The sequence below is a fragment of the Opisthocomus hoazin genome, chromosome 9, assembly GCF_030867145.1.
Source record: "Opisthocomus hoazin isolate bOpiHoa1 chromosome 9, bOpiHoa1.hap1, whole genome shotgun sequence".
NCBI lineage: Eukaryota > Metazoa > Chordata > Aves > Opisthocomiformes > Opisthocomidae > Opisthocomus > Opisthocomus hoazin.
The window spans coordinates 34,086,737-34,111,557 of NC_134422.1; the positions used below are offsets into that span (position 1 = coordinate 34,086,737).

Consider the following 24,821-nt stretch of genomic DNA (forward strand, 5'->3'; position numbering starts at 1 on the left):
ACTGGGTACCTGGTAAGTTGACTAACCTTGAAAAATTGATTCAGATACATATGAAATAAGAGCTTGTGATGTACTGGGATCACAGGGAATGACTTCCAAGTTAGATGCTATTTTTAAAAGCATCTTCAGTCTCACAAAAATACCCTAAACTATTTGATCTGTCTATTGTTCTAATCACAGCTTTGTCATCATCTAAACTCAATGACAATTTAAATTAAAAAAAAAAAATCAAAAAAACCCCATAGATTCTGCAGACTGAAAATAAACAGGGGCTTTCTCTGTTGAGTAAGGTGGAGATCTGTTAGTTGCCTGCTGCTTTCATTTAAGGCAGGTTACAAATGCACTGTTTCTATAATGTGTAGCAGCTGACATTGTAGTCTAAGTGCATTTTTTTGGGCTAGCAGTAATTATCAACAACTTTGTAAGCAAAAGGAAGGAATGAATAAGTAAAGATTCTTTAAGAAGTGATCTAGATTCACGCCAGTTATTATTTACAAGCATTCTAGATAAAAGGCTTAACACTAGGTTGCAGAGATTCACAATACACAAGCCTATGACAACACAAACAATTTACATATTATTATATAGGTTCTAGAAAGATCCTCTTTCTCTGATCTGATTAAGGACTGTATCTTGAAAAGGATTATGTATGTTTTTAAGTTAGTACACTGTGAAATCGTCAGGACTCTTGGCAGTGCATAATTCAAGATTGTGCATATATCTTCAAAGGTCTGAGACCTAAATGAAACACATGCAGCTCAACAGAATGGTTTTGAAATTTTTCTAAGATTTGATGCAGGGCCAAACTTTGTTGTTAAGAAGGAAATTATTTTAGACTGGCCCAGCGTCTACATAATCAGATTTAATGCAGTAAAACCTAGGCATGTTGCAACACTTAGCTAGTACAAATTAGCACGTTTTGGTAATTGCACACAGAGGAGAGAAACAGAAAGTGATCAAAGACAGAGCATCACAAAATGTACTTTATTATTTTATCACTGCAACTGTGTTTATATCTGTGAGTTATAATGATGTGTTTAGTATAACTATTTGTGGAAGCATTGTATTTTGTATGGAGTGTTCACTTTCTGAAGTTGCTTTTTGTTGAGGTGAGAGCTGGTTTTGGCAAGTTAGAAAGTGTGCAAGTTTATTCTGCTTCTTCACAAGAGTAAGTATTTTTGCTACTGCTATATGGCTAAGATTTTGTGTGCATGGTGAATAGAATAAGTAAATTAGCTAGCACTGTAAATTATGAAGTCTTTTGGCCTTTTAGAGATATGGGTTTAAATTTCTGGGAGACTGTTTTCTATTTATTTTCTAAGGTGTACAAAGATCTACTGGGTTAACTTTAGGTAGGCTGAGATCCTAGCAGTTTTCTCCCTCCCAAGTCCTGAGTCATAGGAGCTTGGGAAACAGCCAGGAATTTCACTAGACAGGATAGATGTTTTTAAGCATTGCTGTGAGTGAGATCTATCACTGACTTCCAGACGGGCATTTGCATAAATGAAACTAAAGATAGGAGCTTTGTGCTATGAGTATTTTCCCCTACTTACATTCTTTTTGTGTTTTTTCCTTTATCTTTTTTTTTGTTTGCTTTAGCTCTTATTTTCTCTTTTGAAAGCTTTTAGCCCTCTTCCATTTTGTCATCAAAAGATGAATTTTAAGACCTCAAACAGGAATGCAAAGCTTTTCAGTTATGCTACTTTTGCATAATAAAACCCTGAATTAAATGTCAGGGTTATAATTATTGCTGAAGTATGCTGGCAGGTGAGACTAGATGACTCAAGGCAAGATAAAAAGATGGTAGAAATAACTATATTAGAGAGATGTTGTTCAAAGAAGGCATATTAGGACAAGTTGTAGTGGGCAAAATGGTTGATTAGGCTTTTGTGATGTGTTTGTTTTTAATTTATTGGTGGGTCAGTCTTTGCTGAGGGCCAAATGCCCACCCAGCTGCTTGTTCACTTCCCCTCCTCTGCCGGGCAGGAGGAGAAAATAGGCCGAGAAAGCACGAGGCTCAAGATAAAGACCATTTATGGTCGCAGTCAAAACAGACTCAACATAGGGTAAATTAATTTCATTTATTGCCAATTACAATAGATTTTGGTAGTGAGAAACAAAGGCAAACATGAAAGCAGCACCTTTCCTTCCCCCCTCGCTTCCCAGCTCCACTTCTCTCCTTTGCTGCAGACCCCTCCACCTCTCTGCTGCTCCCTCCTCCTCACACTTTTCCTCTGCTCCAGTGCAGGCTCTCCTCACGGCTGCAGTCCTTCAGGAAAAGTCTGCGCCAGCATGTGCTCTCCGTGGGCTGCAATTCCTGTCAGGAAAATCTGCAGCGTGGGCTGTCTGCGGGCTGCAGGTGATAACCTGCTCCACCACCATGGAGCGCCTGCTTCTCTGACCTTGGTGTTTCTCACTGGTTTTGTTCCCTCCTCCTCTCTCTGCCCAGCATTTCTTTAATATGTTTTGCCAGAGAGGCCAGCAGTGTTGCTGATGGGCTCCTCCATGTCCCGCGGAATGGGTGTGAACTGGCTGTGCCCGGCCTGGGGCAGCCCTGACCTCTCCTCACAGCAGCCGATGCTGCGGCCGCCCCACTGCCAGCACCTCCCCATTTACACCCTGTACAAAATGCTTCTGTTTGCTTCTGGTTTTTCTCATGCTCACCCTCACCACGTTACCATTACGTAGATAAGGAGGAAAATAAGAGGTAAGCCAAAAGGTGTTGCAAACAAAGAGATTAACTGCATGCTTTCCTGTCGCTCCCTTTTGGCTCAGAAAAAGAAAGTGAAGGGATTTTCATGACTGCCAGTGATGACCTTTCAGTCCATCACGAGGTAATAACTGGCCTTGCTATTGATCTGATTTTTTTTGTGTGGTCTTCCACCTCTTTACTTGTCATAATTTTAGAGATCAACCTTGATTATAATTAGACCCTTGGAAGTGGTGCTGATCCTCCACATGGGATCTAACTGTGTGGTGATGGGTGTATGCCTCAAAAGCTGTTGAGAACACAGGAGGTTGAAAAGCGTGGTTAGGTTGTGCAATCTGCCCATCCATTGCAACAGAAAGTGTTCCTAATGGTTTGGTTAACTTGTCCTGGGTCTTCGATATGACTGCGTAGTGACCAGCAAAATTGGGACTGGAATAGTATTTTGGCTTTTACAAATCCTTTGCTTTTTTACAGCACAGTCCAGCAATATAATTAAGTATATGCATATGAACAATATCACTCATTTCAGTAGGGCTGTTAATGTCCTTATATTTAGGCACATAGTTGTTGTTTCAGTCTGTAATCGGTAGCCATCCTCTAGAATGTGCCTGTTATGTCCTTGCCTTCAAAACCTGCTCTGCTCTTCCATTCCAACACACCTAGAGAGCCTGATGGTAGAGGAAGAAATACTTGCAATTTCCCAACTGTTTCCATTATAAAACGAGTTTTTCAACCATTTATAACTTCACCCAAATGTAACTGCTTAGACCAAAATTTCCTATGCTAGGTATCGTGAATAAGGCTGAATTTTTGTGTCAGAAAATGTTAGCTAAAATGTTTCTGTGACCAAGAAAATGTGTGTGTTTGGTTTTTTTGTAATCTTGGAGGAACTCTGCTGCTCTCCTATTTTGGAGCAAGAAATGCAGCAGAAGAGTTTTCTGGTCTGAAAGCAGCTACTGGCATTAACAACAATCCTCTTTGCCAGTATCCGGGAATGCAAATATATTTGATCAAATTATCAGGTTCTAAAAATTACATATCGCGAGTGATATTCAGTAAAGTGCTGTATTAGAATTTGGCAGCTAAATGCTATCTATATTGAGAACATATTTTTCTGTATAACTCCTATATGCAAAACCACAGAAAACTGGATTTTGTCCTTATTTCTGCCATGGAACAATTGGATGAGGCTGGATAAGTAGTTAGAGTGTGAAGTTTGTCATTAATTTTGCATTCTTCATTCTCAGAGGCTGATTTTGAGACTATTCAGACTTTTAGACTCCTCCTATTCCTGCAATGTCCTGAGGTCTGTAGGAAGCTAATAGAAAAGGCTGAATATGTGGTGATTTTGTGAGATATTGTAGCCACTAAAATTATTTAAAAATTATATAGTGTTTTGTATGCCTTGCTGTCCTGCATCTGTGTAATTGGTCTTGACTGCTGTTACGCCTTAGCAGAAGTTTGAGGTGATGCTTTTATTGTTTTATAATTGCCCTGCACATATAAGCACTGTCTATTTTGTGCATCGAATGAACCGGGGCTCAGCAGGAACATTGCTACCTTAGGACTTAAAGGAACCTCAAGACACCAACCAGTCCATTCTCCTAACTATGATGGAAGTAATCTACCTACGTGATACGTGATAGGTGTACTGAGAGCTTTAAGACCAGGCTAATGATGGCAGATGGCTATCAGTTCCAGTGTTTCAGAAACCTTATTGCCAGAAAGTTTTCCTTCGCATCTAACTGAAGTCTCCCCTGTCTCTGTGCAATGTAGTTAGTGTTCATATTAAAACAAATACACAGTTAAGGTTATGCAGACTGCTTTGTATTTAACACTTTTTAACCTGAAGGTTGGTGTTATATGTGTGAAATGATCAAACATAGTACATGCTGAGTCTGAAAGTAATTTGCATCTGAAGATATCATGTCTTTATTTATGGTTCAGTGAAAATAAATTAAAATAATTGATGACTGTTTTGAAAGCAAATTACTGGGAGAACTATATATCTAACATGGCAAGTGATGAAGAGATGACAATGTCTTACAATGCCAGCATGAGTTGTGTAGACATGGGTATTTATATACTCAACAGCAGCAAATCTCTGACAGTTTTTTTTGGTTTTGTTCTTGGCCAAGTCCCCTCAGATCCCAGTTCTATCCCAAAGGAGGAGGAGGAGAAAACTAATGTTCCTATCACATATGTTCCATTATTGATTTCCATTCCAATCTACCCAAAGTCTTCTGTGCTGGAAATAATTAGACACTGTGAACAGAGATGAAGCAAAAATCTATACAATGCTGGATTTCCAGAAATGAAGACGAGGTTGCTTACTTAATGTTGCATATAGAACGCCTTTTGGATGAATGGGCTTCCCTTTCTCAGAAGCAGCTCGACAGTGGTTATGTCACAAATTTGCTGTTAATTAAATAGTGTTCACTGTGCGCCTGTAAAAATGGCGTGGAGAAAAAACACATTGGACAGCAGCAGCATTTTACAAGAGCTCTGCAATTAAAAGAAAAGCCTGTGAAAAATAAACTTGCATGCTTCGTACTGACGGCAAGATATTTTCTTCCATATGAAATTCACTTTATGGATTGTCTCAAAGCTCTTTAGGAACGTCTAGTTACTGAAGAAGTTTGACCATTTCCAAAGTTTGACTGGAAGTGTGTTAGAAGGGTCCAGTACGGGGAAAATGTTCCTGGGAGCTGAAGCAGGATGAACGACAGTGCAGCTCACAGCTGTAGACAGCTGCAGCCAAGCCAGTGGGTAAGGACTGCTGAGAAAGCGAGTTGGGATCCAGAGGAAGCCAGTAGATTAGTTTTTCTTTGAGTGAAAGGTGGACTAAAGGTGATTTAAGTTAGGCTGTGTAACACATCTTGGGAATGGAGAAGGCAGGTATTTCGGAAGAATGTAAGAGAGGTAACCAATGGAAAGGATTCACAACAGCCATGCAGTCGACTAATAGCAGAAATACCTGGAGGGAAAAACTGGAAGTTATCTGGAGTATCTGAAAGATATTAAGAGAAAAATGTAAGCTGTATCTGTATGACTCTGTTTGCTTGTTTGTTTTCTCAAACAACATAAAGTTGTTCCCCAAACAGAAACAGCCAGTCTTTTGACCGCATCATAGACAGGCCTGAATCGGTGATTAAGCTTCCTGCGGTAGAATGTGCTGTTGGTGGTTTTGCAGCAGGCATTGTCTCTTCCCTCTCTAGTCTTCCTGAATCCACTTCCATTTCTTTTTCCCTTGCCATTCACTTCCTACCTCCAGAGGAGTTTAGGACCTTGTTGCTAGCAAGTAAAAGATACTCCTGTGCTGGTCTCGCTTCTGTGTGGTGCACAGCCAGGTGCGTGCCAGTGAGGAAGGTCCTGTATATTTTAGGGGCGGAGAGGAGAGTGTGTTTAGCAGCCCTGATGGATTAATCTTTATATGTTGATGCTGTTGCGCATGACAACCTTGTCTCTAAACTGGGGAGACATGGATTTGATGGATGGACAACAAGGTGGATTAGGAATTCGCTGGACAGCCACGCTCAAAGAGTTGTGGTCAGTGGCCTGATGTCCAAGTGAAGACCAGTGACCAGTGGCATTCCTCAGGGGTTGGTACTGGGACCAGTGCTGTTTAACATCGTTATCGGGGACATGGACAGTGGGTTCGAACGCACCCTCAGCAAGTTTTCCGATGACACCAAGCTGTGTGGTGTGGTTGACAAACCGAGGGGAAGGGATGACATCCAGAGGGAGCTGGACAGGCTTGAGAGGTGGGCCCGTGTGAACTTCATGAAGTTCATCAAAGTCAAGTGCAAGGTCCTGCGCATGAGTTGGGGCAATCCCAAGCACAGATACAGGCTGAGTGGAGAATGACTTCAGAGCAACCTTGAGAAGGACTTGTGGGTGCTGGTTGATGAAAAGTTGGACAAAACCCAGCAATATGCGCTCACAACTCAGAAGGCCAACTGTATCCTGGGCTGCATCAAAAGCAGCGTGGCCAGCAGGTTGAGGGAGAGGATTCTGCCTCTCTACTCCACTCTGGTGAGACCTCACCTGGAGTCCTGCATCCAGCTCTGGAGCCCCCAGCACAGGAAGGACACGGACCTGTTGGAGAGGGTCCAGAGGAGGGGCGCAAAAATGATCAGAGGGCTGGAGCAGCTCTCCTGTGAGGAAAGGCTGAGAGAGTTGGGGCTGTTCAGCCTGGAGAAGAGAAGGTTCTGGGGAAACCCTGTTTTGGCCTTTCAGTACCTGAAGGGGCCCTACAAGAAAGCTGGGAAGGGACTTTTTATGAGGGCCTGTAGTGGCAGGACAAGAGGTAATGTCTTCAAGATGAAAGAGGGTAGAATTAGATTAGACATAAGGAAGAAATTCTTTCCCATGAGGTTGGTGAGGCAGTGACATAGGTTGCCCAGAGGAGTTGTGGCTGCCCCCTCCCTGGAAGTGTTCAAGGCCGGGTTGGATGGGGCTTTGAGCAACCTGGTCTAGTGGAAGGTGTCCCTTCCCGTGGCAGGGGCATTGGAACTAGATGATCTATATGGTCACTTCCAACCCAAACCATTCTATGATTCTATAGTTATTAGCCCACCCATTTTTCTGTGAAGTGGTCTCCTTTTTAGAACTCACCAGAATGACAATGCTACATGCCTATGCACGCTGCAGAAAATAACAAAGTTATGTTGGGATTTTTGGTTTGTCAGAGGTCTCTGATAGTAGAGAGAATCTGGGAGAGTTATTGTTGTCCTGTAATTTGCAGGCTGCTGGCATGCCTTCTTTTAGCCTCTAATTCTCTCCTTTTATCTCTGTTCCCTCTTTGCTCTTCTGGGTATCTGTTGTGGGTAATCGAAGTGATGTGATTGCTCTCTGTGCATCTCTGGAGAATTTAAACAGCATCATTCCATCCTTCTCTTTTCTCCCTATAAATGCAAAGAAATTTTTTCTTCTTTAGGCAAAGATAGAAAATGTGGGGTTTTTTTCTCTGTAACAAACTAGAGAATGAGTAAAACGCAGGTTCCTTGGTTGAGCAGATGAGTTCAGCTGATGAAGCTGTAGGAATCTTCCTAGACTGTTCCCTAAACTGCAAGAATAGGTGTGTTTTCTGATGAAAATCTAGTTGACATAAATGTGGTTTTAGCGTGGATTTCAGAGAATTATTTTTCCCAATGTGGTAGACACTGTGGAATTTGATGAAATAATTTGAGTGCAGGAAAAAGGTACTATTAAAAAAGATTTTTGTAATAGCATGCCTTCTGAGACCTCTCTTTTCTTCTGATTTGGCTGCTTAGCATCATCTCTCTCTGCTCTGATTCTGTTTTAATAGCCATTTTTCTCTGCAAACTGTCGGCTCTAATGCACAACTGAAATAGGCTTGCACACAGGTGGTGATTCCTCTCCCCATCGTTGCATTTTGATTCTGAACTCCAGATTTAATCTATTTAAATAATCTACTCCTGGGACCTAAGTCAACTCCTAGATGCTTTTTGATGTTCAACAAATAGTAAAGCATTACAATAATTTAATTCAAATAACTAAATCCATATGAAATGCACTACTTGTTATCTTTGCAGCAGATTTATTTTCTTCCCTGGATCCATTTTAAGCTGCACTACAGTTGCCAAATCAAAAGTAAAACAAGTTTTCAGTATAGGGGTGTGATAAGTGTATAATTTCTATTATGTCCCAGTGTGCTACATAAAAAATGAAAACATGTAACGCATTTTGAGTATCGAATTGAAATGGATTCTCTGACCTAGTCCCAGTGAATAGGTGCTAAAGTGATGGCAAAGACTTTAGCTCCTGGACTGTAATTATCATTGGAGTTATTTTTCAGTGGTAGGAGACTTTAGACCTGTGGGCACAATGGGCGAGCAGGGCAGGGAAAGCAGAGAGTCCTTTTGTCTCTTTTCCCTTTGGCCATCAGCAGCAGGCTGACAAGCAGATGCTTTTGAAGTTATTGTGAGTGTGGGAAAAAGTGATTCACATTAGTACAGCTTGTTCATATGTTACCCTGTTGCGTGTTTGTAAGAATGTAATCAAACATGGTATTTTAAAACATATTTGAGTGTTTTAATCAACTGGAACTTCAAAAGAGCGTGAAAACAATTATGGTTTCACAGAAGTCAGTCATGTTTTGTTATTTTCTCCAGTAGCAGCAGAAACTCATCTGTATAGCATGTATTTTAAATTCTTCTGAGCACAGAAAGCATCACTGCTTGTCCAGTCCCTCCAGAATCAGTGTCCTCTGTAGCTGTTGCCCTGCGTTAAATGAATCTCGCTACTGTGTATTTCACAAAAAATGGAATTGATACAGAATATAATCTGCCTTTCTTTTCTGTGGTAGCTTGGCTTTACATCCCTGAAAAGACATTGTAGTCACTGGCAGTGATGACCGTCTCTGGAAAATGTGGGCTTTACCTGATGGGAACATCATCATGACAGGGGAAGGTCACACTGATTGGCTTTCAGGTTGCTGCTTCCATCCAAGGTTAGTGCAAACAGTCCCTTGAACAGAGCACTAATCCCTTCTGGGGAGTACTTGTTTGCTCTTTCTTTGTTCACTGGCCTGCTGTGATGACTTTCTATTCTCAGTGTAACCCTGCACTCTCTGCTGAATTTCCAGACATGTAGATAAATGTTCCTCTGGCTTTCAGTACGTTGACTTAAGATTGATTGCTTTTAGTATTTTGTACATCTTAAACTTTGTCCACGTGCCAGTGCACGTAACAAGGAGTAATAAGCTTTTTAGGTCTCGCTGTATTAATTTTCTCCATGTTCATACGCTATAACAAACACAGCTCCATTTTTAATACTACAGAAAACTTGATTTCTTCTATTAGGCATTATTTGTCATTTGACTAAAAATACTCAATTTTACCTAGAGAATAAGAATATGAGCTTTCCTTCTTTCTCTTTATACAGATTTGAAGCTGAATTAGTAAATGAAAGTGAACATTGAAAATAAGAAATAAACATTTAGGTTACTGGGTCATAGAAATAGGCTAAACATGAAGTAGATTTCCTAGTCATTCTTTGAAAAATAGAATGCCATTTTACTAAAAAAAAAAAATCCATTTGTTAAGATTGAGCCTCTGTAGGTTAAAATAATGTTGCATCAGATTTGTGAGGCTCTACTTGCAATAGTGTTATTTGCTGTGAATATAAGAAAGGTCTGCCAGGGTACTCACCTGAGGTTCACTTACAAAAAGAGTATTATCAAACCTCCAACCTTGTATTTTCATAGTATTTATTTTATGAAGCAATATTAGCTCTTTCTTCATGAGAAGGAAAAGTATCCTATTTAATTTCATGAGTCCTCGTGATTTCTGATATTGTAATGAGTTAGCAAATGCACACACAATCCTCTAAACGCAAGAAAATCCCCTCCCTGTTTTCAAAACCTCAAGAACATGGAGTCATGCTTTCTGAGATGAATTAAACATGCACTTACTCTTTTCTTGCATCTCCTGTGAAATATGGGCTTTTTCTTAAGATGCTTGTGTTTCACAATGTTTGCCTTTTCACGTGTATATCCTTAGAAATAATTTTATATGTTTAAAAAAAGAGAATAATATTTGACTTAAATAATTACATATAATACAGGAGGAAAGAAATGCAAGACTCAAACTCTTATTTTAAGGTAATTTAAGAAAATTTTTCTGTTACTGAATGACAGGTTGCATGGAGTTTGTGAGCATGCTGGACATCCTAAGTCTAACTTGCAGATAAACAGAATGCTGCCTTACCTCTTGCCTGTTATGAATATAAAACTCATCACAGGGAAAGAAAGGGAAATACAATTAGAAGAGCATGTTATCATTTATAAAGCTGCTGGGCATGCTAATCAGATTTCGATAATGCATTGTTACCATGACACCCGCTGACTCAGAGACTCAAAACTATTTTCTCATTAGTCTTTGACCAGAATACAGTCCTTTCAATAGGCTTTCCTATTTCTCATTCAATTATTGAAATTAAAATGAGTTGAGGTACATCATTATTCTCTTGCAGTATAAATTGACTCCTGCTGAATGCTCTGGAGTGATTCAAAAGCAGTGCTGTTGAAATATTGGTTTCTGTTACTGGATAAAATATATATAATGTGACAGAATACATTTAATCATACTTTTTTTTTTTTTTTACCTTTTTTTCTTTTTTTTAAGTAGGGGGCTTCTATATATCAGGTGTTCCAGAAGTGAAAAACAATTAAATAAAAATTGAAAGTTCTTATAGAATTTTCCTGGAACCAGATGTAAGCATCCTCCGCTTTTGGTCCTGTTCTAATAATTTAAAATGGCATTTATCCAAAAGTTGAAAAGAAAAATATTTTTGTGGCACTGGGCTGTTAAAATGTGATCCAGAAGTCTGGGTAGGACTCCCACACTTCTGCATTCTTTCATTTTTGTCCTCTGATAGATCATTTCTCCTCTGTTTCTTCTTTCCATCTGTAAAATCAGATTTAGAAAAATCTCCACCTCTGGTCTGAGAAATACCCTGTGTATAGCCACAGGACATGCATGCGTGCGTCACACGCAGAAGTCCACTTGCAATCATTTCTGGACAGCATCAGAATAATCTGTACGCTGACACTATTAATTTGAGGAGAAAGAGATCTAGGGCTTTGATGTGAATTTAAGTGGTGCTTCTGCACATGACTTAAAATCCCAGAAATCCATTTTCACATGTACACAGTGTACTATTACTTGAACAAGGGTTTTTCTCATGGTTGTCTTTGAGCCACCGCTGTGTAAATAGGGGTGAAGTTGCAATTCTTGTTGGTCACTATAATCTTCAAGCTAAAGGTGCTGTTGGGTTTATATATCCCCAGCTTCTCCAAGAGCAATGAAAGAATGTGGGTTGGCAGTAGGAACTAACCTGTATACAATAAAAGGGTTAAAGTATGTTTTAGGCTCTGGACCTTGCCGACAGTTGCATACATAATAGTGACGAGGATTGTCATCTGAGTCTTTCCCAGTACTGATGTGCAACAATATCCTGAAGTATCACAATGCTATTGAGTCTTAGGGGCAAAGGCCACTGAGTTTCTGAAGAGTTGTGGATGGAAGGGATGGAGGAGTCTCATTTTCCCCCTCATTGACAGTGTGCTTCATTTCATTATTATTTTTGCTGAAAAACACGTCCTTCACATCTGAGCAAAGCACAGTAAGGTGAGAGTGTGTGGTTTGCTGAAGCTCCGGATCCAGTGGGGTATCATTTTTTGCATTGTACGCAGTGCTTTTCCATCTGTACAAAGGGTCTTAGGCCACCGTGGGTTCCCTTTGCGTGGCAGTGGCTCCCAGGACAGTACCTGAAGGGGAGCAGACCAGCTCTGTGCATGTGAGGAGAGCAGAACATCTTTGTTGTGATGTTGCCTGCAGATCTGAGAGTAGAATTTTGCCTTAAGCTTTTTAAATAAAGGTAAAACTTCAAACAGGTCCTGTCATCTACAGAGCACAGCAGCTGGAAGGAGGGATGAGAACAGTGCTTCCTTTTAGAAGTTCAGGTGACAACTGGTCAAACTTCAAAAACAAACACTATTTTTACTCCAGTCTGGCTGAACTGTACTTTGCAGATGAATTAGCTGTTGCGAGTTCTTGTCCCTGTTGAAATATTCAGGAATATTTACCAGTTTATGTTTTATATGTGTGAAGGAGTGACAGAGTCAGAATGACTCCTGCCACATGGGCTTCATGTTAAAAATCTGAGTAGCTGGAGAAGAGCTGAGTATTTTACCTGTGGATACAAGGTGGCCCGAATGTTTGGAATAGCAAACAAAAATCTGCGTCTTCTGCCAGTTTGCGGAATAAGCTGAGGATGTTAATGCTGCACCTTGAAGAACCGTACTATAATTACACTAATATATATCAGGGCATGTACTAGATTTATTTATCTACATTACTAACCTTCCTGGGTGGCTAAAGAATCAAGCTGTGCAGCATAGCAGAGGTGTTTGTTAATGTCTGATAAAATCCCAATGAACAGTAAAATATTGTATTCTTGCTCTGCATGTGTGCTGGTATAATGCGTAATGTCCTTAATATATTCATAAATATTAATCAAGTCAACTATCCTAAAACTTTTGTAGCCCTGTTTATACAAACATTGTTAGAGTCTGTGGAATGCAATGAGTTTCTGAATTGAAAAGTACAAACTGTAGGTTCTTGAAACTACTTAAAACTTGCACTGAAAATTGTCAAATTGTCAGCTCCTTTGTAGTGTCCTGTTCACCTGAGAGAGAAGTAGAATTGCTTCTATTCTTTCTGTTGCTATTTCAACTCTCACAGTTTCTGAGGAAAGAAATCAAAACTGCTGTCAATTTGTTTATTACTCTAAAAATAACACAGCGGTTATATTGAACTGTGTGGATTTTCTTTAATTCTGTTGCTGTTGCAAAACTGGAGGTGGATATTGTCTCCTCAGTAATTAGGAAAAAAGAAAAGATAGGATAAGTACATTCATGCATCAAGCATCTTGAAAATAAAGGTAGTTAATGTTTGATATCCTAGATGAAGGTGCCAGTGAGGGATGCAAGAGAAAGATGAGATGTTGGGCTATAAGAACCATCCATGTTCTGAAAGAACAGAAGCAGCTCTAGATTGTGTATATCAAAGCTGAAGGAGGTGACGTTACCCTAACGAAAATCTGTGCATGGATACGTGAGAAAGACAACCTTGTAATGAGAGGGTGCTGAAGGAATTAGCAAAATGTATTGAAGATGGATGTGAGAACTCAGAGAGTGATTGAACGGGTTGGGGAGGGAATAGCAACTCCAGCTGGTCTTCAGTTCACCCAAGCAGCTTTTAGGGGAATTCTGTAGCACATCAGAGCAGCTTATGGAGGGGCCATGATTTGCCTTCCTGAGTGACTAGGGGGTTATGGGTAGCCAGCAGTGAAATGTTTATGAACGTTTGGTCTGCAGAAAGCTCTAAGTACCTGTCTCCAAAGCCAAGGTCTCTTCCAGCTGCATGAAGCAGAGCCGCACAAAATCACTGCTGAACTTATGCTGGCCAACACATAAGCAGCCAAAAGCTATGAAGTCTGCTCTTGAGTGTAGCGATGCCCTGTCTCTAGTGGAAATTTAAGACTCGAGATGGGGAACACAGGATACAATTTGAAAAATGCAGTTGGATGCTCAGAACCTCTTCCAAGCTTAAAATCTGTGGTGCTGTGGGTGACTGATCACCACGGTGGTCTCTTGAGTGTAAGTCCAAAATGTTGCTGACAATCCTGAATGAAAGGAGCCAGGTTAGTGGTATTTTCTCAAAGTTTTGAAGAGCAGTGATTGATAAATACGAAATTGTGGAAGTAAGACTCTGTCACAGTGGAAGTGATTTCCTCATTGTACAAAAATTTCTAAGGTTTAAAAAAATAAATTCCTAAGCAGTCTTGAAGTCAGAATAAACTAAGAAACTGAAATTAATTCTTGCTCAGGTAAGTCCCTGATTTTATTTTCGACATGATTTAAATTTTTTTTTATATCATTTCATCATTTGGGCTGGTGAAAAAACTATCCAGACATGAATTTCAATGTGAAAAAAGAAAAGGATTGAGCATAAAGCCTAGCAGAACAGTAATCCAGGCATGGAGGGAGTGGAGAAACCTCTGAAGGAGTGATGGGAGAGAGGGGCAAATTCAGGGGGGAAGGCATTCACGGGAAGGCATTCACAGAAAGGAGAGGCAGGCCGGATTCCAAGCCAGCCATGATCCGTTGTTCAGAGGTAACAGGCAGAATCTGCCACTGCTCATTGCTCACTGCGTCTCAGAGGACTTATGCTTGGAGAAGGAAGGAAACGTTGAGGAGCAAAAATCGGACTTGACAGCTTGGCAGGTACATGTGCAATTTCACTATTTCACAATGGACACGCTTTTGTAGTTTGAGAGCCTGTAGTGCTTTGATTATCAAGGTGAATTACAAGCAGGGAGCATGCTTCTTGTTGTGTCCACCACCTCTACAGCTCTTGGCTCCTTATGGACTGAACTGGTGAGGAGGGTCCCATTACTGGTAGATGCCAATGTGTCAATCCACACCAATGTTCTTGCCAATTATATTGTTCTCGTATATCAGTGTGTGGTGAGAAACGTCTACAGAGTATGAAGACAGTCAGACAATCTGACACTAAAAGTAAATGGCTGATTTCTTTTTGGTTACATATTGCAAATAATATTTTTTAAATAACCAAAACTGTACATGGTCCATGAAGCCTTAGCAAATGAAAAGCATTTGAAGACATATTGAGTCGCTACTTTCTTTAGTCACAATTACAGGGTAATTAAAAAATTTATACTGACATCAAATATATTCCATCTCATACTTTAATAATTCCTAATGCCAGTCTTAGATTTATTTTTATCTCTATGAGAAGAAACAGGAATTACCTATTATGCTATTTTTTTTAATGTGCTGACTTTCAAGTATTGATGCTATAGTTATTTGGTGAAACTAGAGAGACTTTCAGATCAAACAGTTCCTGCTTAAGTTAGGATTCCAGTATCTACAAAATGTTGCTACAAGCTGATATTTGTTAGTTTTAGTTAAATACAGCAGTATTTGTCTGTGTGTAAGCTGTAATTTCACATAAAGTTGTGTGATTTGAGTATGCTACTGGAGGCTCTTTCTAAATACAGACCTTCACATGCACTTTTGGGGCTCTTCAGAAAATCTGCCAACAGGAAGAAAGGAAGAAAGGTTTGGAGTCAGTGATTTTGAAGTGTTGTATTTTGTTACCACCTGTCCTTTAGAACCATTGCCCAGGCTGTGTCAACAGTCATGCTGAGGTAGCACCGTACATGTTAATCTCCTCAGGACCAAAGGAAGTTCTTCGAGATGTTGAGGAAGGAACAGGTTGAGAAATCAACTCTGTCAGGGTCTGTTTCAAATTCCATTATGGCAAAGTTTCAGCTGTGATGTGCTCAGGTACCCTCCTGTTTGTTGTGCTCCAGATTGTTTTTCTGGTGTCATTAAACAGTTGTGTGGGTTTTCATGGGATTACTGCCCAATCCCAAATTTGTCTATGCAGGCCCTGGGTCTCCCAGATGATTCACTCTGCAGGCACTGTATTCCTCTGCAATATGCTTCCAATTTTTCAGCTACTTCCAGATGAGTCAGCAGTACTGAGCACTTGCTGCCCGGGTGGCCTGCAGATGTGCAACAAGTGCGACACATCCCAGAGACACATTCTGCCCATTCAAGGAACTGCTGGATTCATTATGGACAACAGAGGTTTCTGTAGACAGAAATCTTGGAAAAAAGCTAAGATGATTTCGTGATCAATCACTCTTTAAATTACAGAGTACCATTAATTGCCTCTTTCAGCCTGAGAGTAAGGAGCTGAAACAAGGCAAAACTAGCCTTTGTAGGTAACTCATGGCCTGTGGCCTGTAGATATACATGAGGGAGGAAGGGACCTTACTGCCCTGGGAGGTTTCACAGGGGTCGTTGATAAGAGAAGCTTTGTGTTCAAACAAAGAGTAAGACTCGTTAGGCAAGCTGCTGTGTACATCTGAGAGCCAGGGAGGACGAGGAAGAAAAATGTCAGCATTCACCCCTTCTGCGTGGCCACTGAGCCAACCAGACTTCTGGTCGTCTCAGTGCAAGGATCTTGGCGACTGCTGTTAATAAATGGTCCACAAACAGTGAGCTTTAGAAGACTTTTTCTGCTAGTTTTTGAGTCATAAATGCTGACTTCCACTTCATACATTAAAAAAGGCTGAGACTTAAAAGCCACTAACTCCACTTTAAACATTAGCATAAGAAAGAGTTGTAAGGCTCATGTTAACCACAAAGGTCTCTATTGGCTATCAGTGGAATAGAATTATTCTGATTTGTGCCTTGAAATAGGGACTTTAAAACCTAATTCAGGGTTCACTGCAGGAACAGATGGTTTTTATTTGTCCTTTTATTACTATTGATAGCTTTTAAAGAAATGCAAGATAATCTGCTACATTTTACTTAGGACTTTTCAACAGCATTTGTATTGACAAGGCATAATGATTTAATTTCTTAGACAATCTTGGATTCTTGTATAGTTCAACAAATCCTTTAGTTACCAGATTACACATTAAATTTGACAATGGTTAGAAACTTGTTCTGAGTGGCATGATTAATCTTCAGTCATCTAACTGGCTTTATGTAACACATCATATTTAGCAGACCAGACATTTGTTAAGATGTTTTATCAAACTGAGCTAATGCAGAAAGTAGAAAGAAAAAAAGTTGCATTCATTTATTCTGCAAAGAAAAAACTATTTCAGAAGTCTTTCAGCCAGTTCCCCAGCGTACAGTATTAACTGTGTACTTGGTGTTTTCAAGTATAGCAAAATTTTAATTTCAAAAGTAGTTTTGTTTATTTCAAAATCTTTGGCAAGCTTCATACTTTTTGTACAAGGAAACAGTCTTCACATAACATCATTCTCTCTCAGGCCTACAAAGCCTACTATTTTAACTCTACAAACATATTTGAGTGGGTGGGCATTAGATTTCCTTTGGGATTCTCAATCTCATTATTTTTATCAATAAAATGCCTCATCTGGACAAAGGAATAAATCACATATAAATGAAATATGAGAGATTACATGAGAAGCTCAGTTTTTGCTTAGTCTAATCCAATATCTTTGGCCAAACGTCTCAATGTCAAAGGCTTTATAAGTATTCTACAGGATCAGTCTGGCAAAGAGAAATCAATAACCAGGTAATGAATTTGATTAAATTTTTTCCCCTTCCACCCACTCCCACAAGCCAAATGTTTCTACCCATACTAATCTCTTCTGGCACATGTTACTGTTGGTTATTCTCTGTGGGATTTTGGCATGTGTATGTATATATATAAAATATATATTTTATATAATTTCAGAGGGCTGTGTTAACTATTGACGAGTATCTATTTCAGGAAAAAACAATGTTTGTATCTCATTTTATTTTTCTTCGGTGAGGTCAGTTCTGCAATGTGCGTTTGGAAAATACAGGATAATAATAATTGTAACTTTGCTAAACATTTAGATCCTGTTTTATTGGGCAGAAATTGCCTTTTTTCTCCTACTCCTGCCACGCTGAGGAGCGTTTTCTTACACAGGCCAGCGTACCCAGCAGATGTCCAAACTTCTGGAGATTTTCTTTGCTGCCAAATCATCAGGTGTCTCCTTTCCCCCAGTCCTTCTGATCCTTCTGTCTTTGAGATGGTTGTGTTGGCAGACCATAGGCCATCTGGAACTTTTGACTTTAGAAACATTAATAATTAGACTGTTTAATGTTCTGCAAGGATGTTACTGCTCCTTTAAAGAAATAGTTTTTGACATCAGTAGGAAGACAAAAAAAACGTTACTATTGCATGCATTTTGAAGTTGAGTCACAGCTACTTCAACTCTAGAAATTTGTTTGGACTTTACATCACTTTTTCTATTTTTAAATATATCCTTCATTTACCAGAACTGTCCTTGAAAGCTATTCTAAACTAGAAATTCTTTGTAGGACAAAATGCAGCTTCTTTCTTTTACATCTGGAACCTTAAGAGTCTATCATTACATTGATTTTAAAAAGCGAACAGTGTGCAGTTCCATAGTGTGGTTACTGAGTAGGCTCTACTTTTCATCCAGAATGACCGTGCTTTAATGGAAATACTACCTTTGACTTCTAGATCTTGGTTGGTGGAAATATTGACCACTTAAAGTTAGAGTGATTCACTAAGAATATCTCCCTTACAATGACAAACAGCAAACAGCAGGAGAGAGAAACGCTGACGACAGCTGAGGAGAGGAAACAGAGGAAACTAGCTGACCGAAGAAGCAGTCCTCCCAATGACCAATTCAAATGTATATTTGAAATAATTACAGGAAGAAAATATATTGTAATAAAATGCTGCCCTTTGATGAAACTGCTCTGTAGTTATTTTCATAGATGGCGTTACACACTTAGTGAATTTCAGAACCAGTGATTGAAAACCTATTGAAGTTTTTGTATAAAACTAATAAATAAAAGGAATCTTTTCCAATTTTTAAGATAAACCATGGCGTATTATTTTGGAGACCAAAGATTTTATGTCACAGCCATTTTGTTGATTATCTTGTTAGGTATATTCGGCTGGTTAGCGTGCATGGCTCAGATTTTCAAAAATCTCTTGTACAGTGGGAGCTGGTTAAAAGGTGTCTGGAGTCTGGTTGTGGTGTTTTAAGTGCTTTGCTGTAGCCTTTATGGCATTATTGTAACTGAAATGAAGTAAGGTGTCTTGCATTTTAGAAATTTATGATAGGGCTGCTTACATCAATTGTTTTTTCCCTTTTTTAGTTTCTTGTGTATTGGTAAGGAGTTGCAGTTGTAAACATTGTGATAAGTGTGGTTGGTTTCTTCATTTGTTTGCATGTTTTCTGTCTCCTGTATGTTAGTCTTCTCTTGTGTGGCTACACAGTGAGAAACTTCGTTTCACTTTGTCTTGGTAGAGGGAGAAAGGAATGTTGCTTATGAAATGTAAATCCTGTTTCACAGGGCATTCATATGAGTGCCTGCCTGCTTCCAAGCATGCTACCAAATTACATGTTTTTCCTGAGTTTCCTCGGAGTTAAGACTGAGTGGCAGTTTGCTTTCAGCGAAAGCAAAGACTATGCTAGGAAAGACAGTTAAAGTGTATGTAAATGTAGAAGGATGAAGAAAGAGTTGGAGGCAATCTGCTTCAGAGGGACGTTACTCAGACTTACGAAATATCTAGAGAAATACTCAGAGAAATGTCAGAGACACCAACTGCGTGTGCTGGAGAACTCTCAGTCCCCACCATCTCTTTAGTCAGGTGTAACACCAGCAGCAGCGCATCCCCCTAGTTCGCTCTGCTTGGAGTGGTTGCTGCTGGTACCAAGTGAAGGCCCATACCTGGTTTAGTCTTAAGGAGGAGACGAGAGGCCAGAGGGAAGGACTCACCTCACAGGTCACTGCCCAGAAATGTCAGCAGCTTGAAAAACAGAAACTGTGGTAACACAAAACCCTCATTTGTGTAATTTTCTACGGCATGTTAAATCATACAGCTATATGTTCGGGGAAGGATTGCATTTCCCTCACAAAGCAATACCCCTTGATTTTACTCATTATTTTTAATTGTGTAATATATTTTATTGGATGATATTTCTATATTTTTCTATGTTGCAAATATGTAATTACCAAGATGTTTTTTCTTCTTAGATGTTAAGAGTCTGGCCAGTCTTACATACACACGTTATCTCAAATTAAATTGAATCCTTGACCAGAATTTTCCCAAGAATTTTCACTGAGAAAGGGAGAGGGGATCCAAAGGATTGCTATGTCAACACTTTAGTTTTGTTTTTGAAACAGTTGTAATGTGATAAAAGCAGATTCCATTTTGGTACAATCCAACAATTTAATTCAAAACCAGAATTTCTGAGGGAGTTCTTACAGGGCTTCTGTGGTTTCTTTTGTCTAATCTTTACCTTGTTCATTTGCCATATTTTCTTTTTTTTTTTTTCAGATGAGCTAATGCCATTTTTAGTGATTAATTTGTTGCCCCCTTCATCACAAATATGAAACATCTCTTTAAAATCTGTTTCAAAAAGACCTCAGTCTTCATACCCGCAGTATGAAGTATTTGACCTTGGATACTTTTGAACTCCTAATGGGAATAAAAAGATAGCTAGCATTTGTATCGTATTACTTAAATTATTATTTAGCTATCTTATCTTTATAGTATGTCATTTAAATTTTGTGCTTGTCTATAGAAGGTAAATAGTTTTCAAATGTACTGAATGCTTTGCTTACATAGAAATAATCTCGTTATGCTTAAATGATTGTCTTGTGTGTGCTACACTTTCTCATTATCTGAATTTCAGACCTAAAACCAGCCATATTTAATACTGGGAGCATTAAACCAATCTAATCATATTGGTTGAAAAGGCATTGTGATTATCTTTATCAGTTTCACAAAATAGGTGTCAAGTTTAATCATTCTCTTTATGATGGAAGTTTATTCAGTTGTTCAAATTCAGTAATATTTTGATGTATTGTTTTGACTCTTAGAAATTAGAAGGAAATTTTCTGATCAGCTGTGTGGGCAATTAGATCTGGTGTTTACTTGAAAGAAAGAAAATTTCTATACTATAACTGCTTTGATAGAGAAAGGGAGGAGGAATATGCAGCTGAAATCTCTTTATAGTGCACCAATAAAATGTTGTACTTCTAAATTTATTAGTTCAGCTTCAGTGAAGCCATGAATATGTTCTGTGAAATTTTTACAGAAATTTGCCTTCCTACTCTTCAAGGAGTTTTGGGGTTTGTTTTCCTACGCGTTACCCTGTTTTTCAGTTTCTGCTGGTCCTGATACAGCTGCTGCCTGGGAGTCACCAGAAGCAACTCAGTTTTGCGGGTCTTCAATTAATTTATGGAAGTTGTGAGAAAAAGATGTTGTTCATTGTGGTGGCTTCAGATTTTGAGTAGTTTAGGTTTTCTTCTAGCTTCATCAGCATCCCTCTTTGAAGATGGGGAGCTGGAATTACAGGGAGCTAGCTGCCTCCTCGCTTGAGCTGGTCGCAGTTTTGCTGGTCTGATGCTGCGTTTCAGCTGAACGTGTTACTTTCATTCTATTCAGAGTTGTTATACACATCAAAACATCTCTCTTAATGGAATCTCTTGTGTTATGTTTCTTTGTGTGCAATTATAATCTTGATGCCTTTAACATTCTTGGTTCATTATTGTTTTCTTCTGTGCAATAAAGGCAATTGTTTTTTCCCTAAAGCCTGCTGCAAGGGTTCTGGTGGAGTAGCTGAGGAGATATCTGTGTTTGTTATATTGTTAAAATGTGCATTTCCTAAAATGTAGCTGTTAAAATAACAAACATTAATGTTAGAGTTGACTAGAGAATGGCAATTCAATTGAGGCAATGCCTAAGATACTTGAATTGGAAATAAACCCCAAATATTTAGTGCGCTTACAAAAATTGAAATGTACAGAAATGTCTCTTTTCAAGGCAGGAGGCTCATGTTTTATATAAATATAGCTTTCATATTTAAAAAAAAATATTTTAGAAGGTGAGGGGGCTTTCATAGCAGTATGACTTATTGATTTGGTTATATTTCTGGCTTGAAGTATTTAGGCAGAGGTTCAAGTCCCTCTGTTGCCAGATGCTGCAGGTTTTTGCTATGCCTGTGCCAGTGCTACGGCTAGCTGCTGTGGAAGGGGAGGATCCTGAGCCTTCTCTCTTCGGTCTGTATCCAGCTACTCACTTCCAGTTCTTGGACTTGGACAGCTCTGGTGCAGTGAGCCCATTTGGAGAACTCCACTGCCAGGAAACTTTATTTCCATTTTTTCTGCAGGATTAATTTTCTGCTAATATAATGCTAAAGAGGGCAATGTTTGTCTGAGGGATGCAATGTGAAACCTCATCCTAGTCATGACAATCTATCCAGGATGAAAAATAGTATTCTGAATTAGGTGGAGGAAAAACTTGATTACTGCTTTGTCACGTTTGAAGTCAGGACCCTCCCTTTCATACAGTAGCACCAGTGTCCTTCATTTATTTCATCTTGCCAAAAATGGTCTAACCAGTACAATTCAGTAGATGTTGGAAAGATGAGTGCTTACTGGCCAAATATACAAGATTTGTCCTTACATGGATTTAAATATGGTTGTTTTAGTCCTGGATTCTATTCAATTCCAATGTATATCTGCAGCGTTTCCTAATGTATTTCTTTTGTATTTAATATGGTTTTGGCTTTTTGGTAAACCATGTGGAATTTATGCCCTAACCCTTGGGTAGTATGTTTTGGGATTGATTCCTGGAGATTTGGCATTTCCTGGTGTGAACCTTTTTTCAAAGACTGGACCTTAAGTTACTGCTTTCAGTTGTGAATTACTTCAAAAGTCATCATTAGCATGCAACAAGGTTTAATGGTTGAAGTAAGGAAAACTTTTCTTGAGTACAAAGTCCAGATATGAATTGTAGAACTGTAATTTATGTGTTGTGTTGATGTATTTTTGCTCAAGCTCTATTGTTGCAGTACTTTCGATACAAAACGGTTGCAGTGGCACAAGTAGCAGGGGAGTTGACTAACTGTGGATGAGCATCAGGACTTGTTTGATCACTGAAGGATGTGGAACCGTGTTCTTAGATTGTTGTGACTGTATTTTTTGCATTTGAGTAGTGTGTATACAAAATGAACAGGGAACAGAAAGAAAGAAGGCCACAGTGTGTGTGTCCACTCTTTGGATCATCTTGGAGAGTTGTTGGGTTTGAGGTTTTGTTTTTCTGTTTTTCCCCTCTCTTGAGCAATCAGGTGTTAGATTACATGGCCTCATGAATGGAAATTCAGTTTTCATACAAAGCCTTTTATTGGAATATTGTGTTACTTTTGGTACACTGCTTTCTCTTGTACCGACCCAGGATTCTGTTCATGTTCCGCATTTACATTTCTCCTCCACTGTCAGACTTCAAATTTTTATCGATCACTGTCTCCGCTAACTAATTCCCTGCCTTTGGTTATGTTCATATCCCCAGGGCATGGCTCAGTAAGATCATCAGTTGCCCAAAACACAAACACTTGGCTAGTGCACCATCCTGTGAGTTTTCTTGGGCTTCACTGTTGAGATCATTGCAAAGCATGAGTTAAATATTATTCCAGGTGCCTGGGAAATGTTCAAATCCCAGTGCAGAACTTTCCACAGGCTGTGAAATCTCTGTGCAGTCACTGAACTCTCTATGCATATGAATATGCAGCTTAAAAACGATGCTTTGTACAAACACGCAAATGGGTTTAATGGCTGTGGTTCATTACTGGGTATTGATTGAGATTAGACATCACTGGACAACCACTTGGGGATGATAATGGATTTGAAATGACTGATCCACAACTTTGCATTTCGGAGGAACCGTGACACAGGATTATCATTGTTAATATAGGTCATAAATCTGTTCTGTGCATGGAATTCATGTATCTGAACTCATTCCAAACCACATTTTTCCCTACTTCAACAGCCCTTCATTAAAATTTGGGGTTTTGGAGTCACTCCAATGGAGGAAAAACAACGTCCATTGAGGGGTTGAGATTAAGTATCACACATTAGTAGCACTCTATTTAACGTATGTTATGGATATTGATTGGTACTATGCATGATTTTATGTGAGCTAAATACACTAATTTCTGTTAAAAATGTATCAGTGTACAGAGAGAGTTTAACTTACTCTGATATTGTTTGAGGGACAATATTGGAATAGTATAGAATAGATACTGTTTCTGGAAAATATGGTAGCATTGCAATGTTTACTCATATTTAATTTCAGGCAAAATAATTATTCCTTGTGAAGTTAATGGAGGAAGAACCTCCTAAAGCAAAATCTCATGACTGGAGCCAAAATCAGTGTTTGCCTTCAGCATAAGCAGCCTTCATAATTGTTGGACATCTCAGTAGCTAGGCCCCTACAAGCTCCCTGCTTCAAACAGGATGCCCAAATGCTCACTCCAATCTTCAAAAAGGGCAAGAAGGGAGGACCCAGGGAACTACAGGCTGGTCAGCCTCACGTCCATCCTGGGAAAGATGATGGAGCAACTCATTCTAGAGGTCTTCATCAAGCAAGTGGAGGAAAAGAAGGTTATCAGGAGTAGTCAGCATGGATTCACCAAGGGGAAATTATGCTTGACCAATCTGATAGCTTTCTACGATGGTGTGACTGGCTGGGTAGATGAGGGGAGAGCAGTGGGTGTTGTCTACCTCGACTTCAGCAAGGCTTTTGACACTGTCTCCCATAATATTCTCCTAAGGAAACTCAGGAATTGTGGGGTGGATAAGTGGTCGGTGAGGTGGATAGAGAACTGGCTGAATGGCAGAGCTCAGAGGGTTGTCATCAGTGGTACTGAGGCTAGTTGGAGGCCTGTAACTAGTGGTGTCCCCCAGGGGTCAGTACTGGGCCCAGTCTTATTCAACTTACTCATCAATGACCTGGATGAAGAGTTAGGGTGTAGCCTCAGCAAGTTTACTGATGACACAAAACTGGGAGGAGTGATATATGCACCGGAAGGCTGTGCTGCCATTCAGCGTGACCTGGACAGGCTGGAGAGTTGGGCAGAGAGGAACCTGATGAAGTGCAAATGCAGGGTCCTGCACCTGGGGAGGAACAACCCCACGCACCAGTACAGGCTTGGG

At 39.5% G+C, this 24,821-nt stretch overlaps 1 protein-coding gene across 1 annotated transcript in view; it reads left to right on the forward strand.

The window, feature by feature from the left end:
• The window catches only part of SPAG16 (sperm associated antigen 16), a 348,492-nt gene that overhangs the window by 194,901 nt on the left and 128,770 nt on the right, over positions 1-24,821 (forward strand). The window contains 1 exon segment of the mRNA XM_075431063.1: positions 9,042-9,185. Coding sequence (XP_075287178.1) covers positions 9,042-9,185 — 144 coding nt within the window.